The sequence below is a fragment of the Vigna radiata genome, chromosome 7 (genome assembly GCF_000741045.1).
Source record: "Vigna radiata var. radiata cultivar VC1973A chromosome 7, Vradiata_ver6, whole genome shotgun sequence".
Classification (NCBI taxonomy): domain Eukaryota; kingdom Viridiplantae; phylum Streptophyta; class Magnoliopsida; order Fabales; family Fabaceae; genus Vigna; species Vigna radiata.
In genome coordinates this window covers 43,745,445-43,752,703 of record NC_028357.1, presented here as the reverse complement: position 1 = coordinate 43,752,703, position 7,259 = coordinate 43,745,445, and the positions used below count along the sequence as shown (strand labels likewise).

General features: G+C 31.5%; 1 protein-coding gene across 2 annotated transcripts; it reads right to left on the bottom strand.

The window, feature by feature from the left end:
* Nucleotides 1–646: 646 nt before the first annotated feature.
* Nucleotides 647–5,276, bottom strand: LOC106769162. 2 transcript variants are annotated; one of them, XM_014654662.2, is made up of 9 exons: nucleotides 5,110–5,273; nucleotides 4,961–5,011; nucleotides 3,759–3,780; nucleotides 3,275–3,389; nucleotides 2,875–2,910; nucleotides 2,279–2,404; nucleotides 1,767–1,873; nucleotides 1,594–1,668; nucleotides 647–1,293 (listed from the first exon to the last, which is right to left on the bottom strand). In XM_014654662.2, exons 1-9 carry the CDS (start codon nucleotides 5,248–5,250, stop codon nucleotides 923–925), a joined length of 1,044 nt encoding a protein of 347 aa, XP_014510148.1. In that variant the 5' UTR covers nucleotides 5,251–5,273; the 3' UTR covers nucleotides 647–922. The 2 variants fall into 2 exon arrangements, with proteins under 2 accessions (XP_014510148.1, XP_022639539.1); XM_022783818.1 differs by lacking the exon at nucleotides 1,594–1,668 and having other exon boundaries at nucleotides 5,110–5,276.
* Nucleotides 5,277–7,259: the final 1,983 nt, after the last annotated feature.

Here is a 7,259-nt window from a genome sequence, read left to right as displayed (position 1 = left end):
GGAAAGCTTAAAAAAGAGATTATTATATAAAAGGGAAAGATGCTTGGTTAGTGCTGACAAATGATATAAGAAATTAAGAGACCTGTATATGATTGTATGTGGTATTCGTGTAATATGTCATTCCCCAATAGCAAGGTTAATCAAGGAAGTCTAGGAAATGGGTCATTTCTTTCATGTGAATGAAACTTTTTCTTAACTCATCAAAAGAGAAAAAATTAATGAAAAGAGGAAACAAGCCAGCATCAAATCATTAAAAGTTTGGTCAACCTTCAGTATCACAGCCTCTTTAACCTTTACTTTAGAGCTAAAAGTCAGGGGAGTCATTTCATGACCAAATGGGATCACAGCCATCTGCCAAAGCACTGCAATTTTTATTGGGTCCAGAAAAAAAAAAAAAAAAAAAAGACAAACATGAAAATGATGTACTCCAAACCTATCAGCTGCAGAATCCGTGTATAGTGCTTGCAAAATGGAGTAAAATTTGGACAATACAATGGCACCACACGCAGACAGTGCCAGGTTAAAAAGATTAGTCACCATGACGGCCAATGGAACAGCCTGTGTAATCCAATAGACCCACCCATATGATTCAACATGAATCCAAATGCGCAAGGACAACAAAAACAAACAGGGGTGCAGTCCTCTATGCTAGGAAGAAAATAATATGACACGAGCCCTTCACATTTGACTTGCCACATGAAATAGAGGTGCGGTACAAGCAATAAATCACACCAGCTAGATAAGGAATGAGTATCAGAGCATGTGCCATTTGTGTAGTCTATACAGTAGTTATTAACAATGAAATTAAATACTACTCATCGGGATAAGGAATCAGCCTCGATATATTTCACCCTTGGCTGTATTCATCTACGCATTAAAATGGGTGTGACAGGCAGGAACCTAAATGTGGAGGATGAGGATCCTAGCTGACCACATACAGTATGTGCTCTTCTTCTAATGTGGTCCTATCTTCAACGACTGAGACCCAACTTTCTGCAATCTTAGCAACTCTTCCTTCTGAAATCTCAACTAAAGTAAAGGCTCTTCTGGTACCTTTTGCCTCTGATGAGGAAAGAGTACTTTCCTCGTCTAAGCTTCTCTTGTCTTCATCATTCAACCTTTTGACCCTAGGAACAATTGCCCCATTTAAGTATATGGTGTTATCGGGGCCAACCACAATCATTTTCCTAAAGCCATTGCCATATGCCAGCTCTTTGTGCATGTGACCAAACACAACCAAGGGAATTGATACTTGATCATTCTCTTTTAGCAAGGATATTGCGTGTGCTAGATCTGTCATATAAACATAATAAACTAGGTAAAAACTGTATTATCTCAGTTTTGTTATGTTTGCATTATTTCCATCATTCTTGGCAAGTGGCACCTTAAGGTACAAATCCACAAAACGGAAATGATTATTCAGAATAACATACAGAAACATTTGAAATGAAATGAAAGATTGTTATTCAAATAATAATAAGTGGGAGGTGGAGGCTGGAATACGGCCTTGAGAGTTGACATTATTGCTGAGTGCCAAAACCACAAAAAGATAATATTTTAATAAAAATTTAAGTCATGAAGTATACGTATCACCTGGATCACCATAATCACCATTACCCCCAAATTCCCAATCCTTTCCACATATATCATTCAAATCAGAACCAAGGCCTATACAGAATTAAAATTAAACATCAGGATGTGTATTAGGTGTGATAGACAAGCAGTGCCAACAGAGCTGATAACAAAATTGAAAAGCCATGTGTCACCTGAGGGCCCGTTATGTGCAAGTAATATAAGAAAATGATCATCCGGTGTACCACGAGCAGCTTTCTGGATTCTCTTAGCACTCTCATCCATGTCTTTAATTCCATATCTATGACAAAGCTCAACTGATTAATTGATTTCGAGCTACCATGGAATTATACTAATAGTAAAAAAACACAACATATATGATCTCCTAAACAAATCATAAAAGACTACCTAACTCTACTTCTATTGTGGATTATCTGTTGACACAATAATGGATAATTAAATGAGGCGAGGCAAGGCAAGATTGGGCAAGATAAATACATTAAGAGCATCACAAGTTAATAATACGAGTAACTGTTGGAAAGATCGTACAGCATTCTTTCAAGGTGATAGTGTGATGGGAGAAAAATGGTGATTGGTGAACTTAACTCTTTTTTGTAGGCATTAGAAACTAAGGTGGAAAGCTGAAAATACTAAATACATTTTGAGCCTTTTGAGGATCGTCTGATCACTTCATTACAATACACACCTTGCAGAAAGAAGCTTTTTCTGCGTCAATGAGTTACCCCCACAAGAAAATGGCCGTCCACCAACAACGCTTACTTTTATTAGAGGGAAGTCTGATCGTCGATAGGCCACATGCTCCTCACCAAGGCTGAATTTATATTGATAGATTCATTTATCAGTAAATTTTCTAAGGATCTCCATAAAATAATAAAAGCATAATAAGTAAACTCAACGGAAATTGACAATTATTGAGATTCGGTATAAAACTAATCTGGGAAAGGTGTCATCAAGAACTCTAAAGTAGTTAACTTTGCTTTCAGTAATTGGTAACTTCTCTAGAATTGACAAGTTTTGGGAACAACAAAAAATTCATAATAGATATTTTAAAATCTCATTTTAAACATTTAATAATGGACAATGAAATAGCCCATTTTCTTTTGTTAAACCTGTGAACAAGTTAAATCACCTATATATAGCATTATATAAGCACATAAACAGAAATGACAAATATGCTTTTGTCAAAAGTAAATTAATAAGATTTTGAAATGCACTAAGTCAAATTAATAAACCAGAGCAAAATTTTCTCAGAATAAATCAAATACTTATAGATAAGCTTACCATTCTAGCTGAAGCTGAACTTTATCCTTCTCCTGGCTAATATTTGAATCAAAGTGTTAGTTTACAATTTGAATAGAAATCAGCATTTACAACTACAACCAACTGCGTATCAAACAAACTCAAACAAATTAAGCTTTTGACATCATATAAAGCTTCTACTGTCAAAAAGATTGGACGGATGGGATTATTTGTGTGTGTGTGTTTGCATGTTGTTATCAGGGTGGTGGGACAAAAAAGACGTACTGTACACAAATTCAAAGTTTATTTTCCTAGTTTTCTATATATTTCTAAAATGAAATTTTCATTAAGCCTTATGGAATAATCAAACAACATGAACCTTTTTTCACAGAGTACACACACACACAAAGAATGATTCCAGGAACAAACTTGTAAACTTCACCTTCTAGAAAACTGTTTAGTAAACCAGGCATCGTGGTTTCCCAATATAACTGCTTTAGAAAATTCTACATTTGCAACACTCTGAACGACTTCAACATTTTCATCACCAAAATCACCTAACAAGATTGAATGTGACAGTTGAAAAAGGATGAAAACAGTAATGAGAAGATAAATCAAATAACAAATTAATCATAACAAATCATAAGTTATACAACAAAGATAAATTAACAGGCCATAAACTTGGCACATGCTGATTTGTACAGGTCTCTGGCTATTAATGCAAACCATACTCCTAGGTTATTTAGAAGTTAAACAGATCAATGCCATAGCATTCAATTTTCAAGATGGACACCGATTTTTCATAGGTGTACACCAGCTATTTCCATAACAATTAAAATAGGCATAGAGGAAGCAAAGACACTTAAATGCATTTAAGAAAAATCACTGTAGTATGATAGGTTGATCAGCAGTAAAGTGAAGCTTGCCTGTAAACAGCACCAAATCTGGCTGCACTTCAACATAGGACTAGATTAGATTGATAGATCAGATATAAGAAAACAAGTCTATAGTATTGTACATTAAGTAGTTGCATCAACTTAATAGAAATTAATGATAGATGAATATGCAATATCACAACTTTCTCTTCGTTTTCTTTTCCCTTCATGGTGTGCAAAAAGGACAAAAAAAAAACTGTTCTTACTTCTTATTTTGATTTCTCTAGTTTTATTTCCTTATAATTTTTCCTTCATCATTTTGTTCCCAAATCTCTAACCAAGATTTGATCTTACACAACCTTTCTACGTCAAAGTGCCACTAGCCAATTAATTTTAGCAGGTACATGTTTTACGATTACAAGTGACTCTTGGACTCCAGAAATAGGGGTTTTGTTTATTAATTATTTTGGTCTATATGGGAATGGAACCAATCCCAACCTGATCACATTCCATTGTTATTACTTGTTCTATGGCCAAGTGGCAGACAACAGGAGTTTAAGAAATTTGTACTTTGATGCATAAAATTAACCTGAAAAAATGGGCTTGTTTGGATACAAGTAAGAAGGACTTTTTAGAGCTTCTCTATTGGAAATATAGTTTTGTTTTTAGTAGAGAAGTTCACAAAAACACTACTAGTTTTCTATACAAACACGCTCAATGTCTATCTACACAGCCAATTTAGCAATCCCCAGCAGATTATAGGGACATCCATCCATTTGTAGCAAACTCTTTTAAGTATTTGTGTTTAGGGGGTTCGGAGGTAGTAGGAGTCTCTGCACCGGGTTACTTCAGCTTCAGCATAATAAAATTTCCAAATAAGGTTTATTAATAACCAAGACCAAAATAATAATAGCAAATAAGTGACAATAATTTTCCTTTACAGTACTAGGGAAGTTGCATTTCACAAGAAGGTAAGATTTTTTAACACCCTATGAAAACTAACAACCTCAGCTTTTTTTCCCTTTTACTAGGATAACCAAAATTATTATTCTGGTCCATGATCTTTTATCATAATTATCATATTTTTTGTAAGCTTAAATAGCATGGAATGAGAATAGGAAAGAGAACATAGAGCACAGAACCTCACGGCATCGAGGATTGAATCAAATGGCACGTGGGTTGGCAGCAGAATATGCATAAGCTTTTTCATTAACAGGGAACGAAAATGGAAACAGGATAATGGAGAAAAGTACCTGCAAGAACTCAAGCGCTTTGGAATCTTGTTCAAAGTTCCAGTAATCATGCTTCAGAAAATCCCAAATTAGGTCATGGGCATTGTCCCAAAATTAGCAAACATGAGAAGCAAAAGTTGGGTTTGGAAAGTGGGAAGAGGCTACTTTACCACATCACCGACGACGACGATTCGAATAGAGGACGACGCGGCCATTGAAGAGCAAGAGAGATCGAGCTTCGGGCTCACACAGTGACTAATAAAGGAGGGAAATACGGTATACGCGTGAATACACGCGCTCAACATGGGCATGAACAAGAACAACCTTCTCTGTAGAGGACTCTTATTTTACATGTTTTTAGTATATCAAATTTGTGAATTATTTGAATTTTTGAGACTTCAAATTAATTTTTCAGTTTTTTAAGTTAAAAAAATAAATAAAGCTTATTTGTCCGAAATATTATTAAAGATTTATTTTTCACTTTTTAAAATTATACGAGGTTTGTCTCACAATGTTTTTGCACTTTTATCATTAAATATCTAATAATATTCATTTCCATTTCAAAATATTTATTATGACAAATTTTAAGTATGAGAAATTTGGACAGGGATAAAAATAAATTATTTTTTTAATTGCATAAATTAGAAATATTAAATTTTAAATGTGAAGAATAAAAGTTAAAAAAGCAAATTTACATTTTAGAAAAAGCATTTATTTTTCTACTTGACACTCTTATTTACTCTAACTTTTTTATATATTTAGTAAAGTCAACCCTCAATTTTATTCGATAATTCGTAAAAAATAAAAATATAAAAAAAAGAAAAATATATAAATATATAAAATCACACTCTTTATTTAATATTATTTATTTATTGAAGAGAAATCATACTCTTTATTTAATATTATTTTGAGGATTAACGATACTTTTAAAACGAAATAAAATTATACTTGATATTTACCATTTTTTTCTCTCTTTTTCTTCATAATTACATAAATATATTTATTTTAATAATTATATTTCCTTTAAAATAATTGTTTAAATGAATGTATGTTACCAAAATAACATTCTCCTATTTAAGGAAGTGAAAAAGAAGTGATTTTTTAACTATGCAATGTTTTTTTTAAAATTAAATACCTTCTATTTATTATTATCCCTTTTTTCTCAACAAATTTTGAAAGCATTAAAATATAAATATAGAACGAAAGCATTAAATAAAAAGCTAAGTAAATGTCCCCTCAACTACTTCGTTGATTATTTGATAATTTTTAAGTATTTTCGTTGCTTTTTTTCTTACAATTTTTTAACTACTGTCCTTCCATCTGTATGTAAAGTGAAACCGACTTATGAAATAATATTTAGATTTAGACTTGTCGAGGTAAACTATTAGTAGAAGTTAACGAATTGAAAACTAAATAAATAAATTGGTTCAATTTTTTAATTTGATCTAATTCAAATTTATGAGGGAATTGAATAAAGATATTACTAAAATTGGACATTTGAGCAAAAGTCTACAGTCACCCGCCTAACCGGCAACCTATATGTGGCTGTGAGTTTAAGGTTTTTGGTAAAATTTGTTTTAAATTCAGACTATATTAACAATCTTTTTATAAAACTACTAAAATTATTATAGAGTTGAAATTTTACAAGAAAATAGACTTTTAGGTTTTGTTCACTTAAATTAATTTGGAAGAGAGTAATTGAAAGAATTTGAGAGAATTTAATGATAAATTTTTTTATTGTTTATTTGAGTAAATTTGAAAGTAAGTAAGAGTGAATTTGTACGTAATTTTTTTTAATTTATTATATAAATTAAATCTTACATTAATTCTCACAAATTTTACTTCCAAATACTTTCACTTACCTCTAAATTTATTTAAATAAACAATAAAAAAAATTACATTCAAATCCTCTCATAACTTCAATTAGCAACTTCTTAATTATGAACTTCAATAGTGAAGAAAAAATCTCCAAATTCAATACATATGTTATGTTAAAAATATTCGATCGACTAATTCCCATCTTTAAATGAAATAATAGTTTTATATTTCGATAGACCTATACTGAAAAAAACATATATATTAAATTGAATAAAATAAAATAAATAAAACATAAAAATCAAATTAGATATAAAATTGTATATACGCTCTGCTTTCAGTGGTCCTATATATGACAAAAATTGTATATACGCTGACATTACCACTTAAACTTGTTTACGTGTTATAATTAATATAATGGTTTAGAGATAAATTTAACTAGTTATTGTACGAATTTAGCCAAAACACCGATGTATTATTGAAAGAAAAAATTTAGGATATATAA

Coding starts and splice junctions, on each gene's coding strand:
- LOC106769162 (XM_014654662.2), bottom strand. CDS start 5,250: ATGCCCATGTTGAGCGCGTGTATTCACGCGTATACCGTATTTCCCTCC. Junction 5,012..5,109: donor TCGTCGTCGTCGGTGATGTG/GTAAAGTAGCCT, acceptor GATTTTCTGAAG/CATGATTACTGGAACTTTGA. Junction 1,669..1,766: donor TGCACATAACGGGCCCTCAG/GTGACACATGGC, acceptor AATTCTGTATAG/GCCTTGGTTCTGATTTGAAT.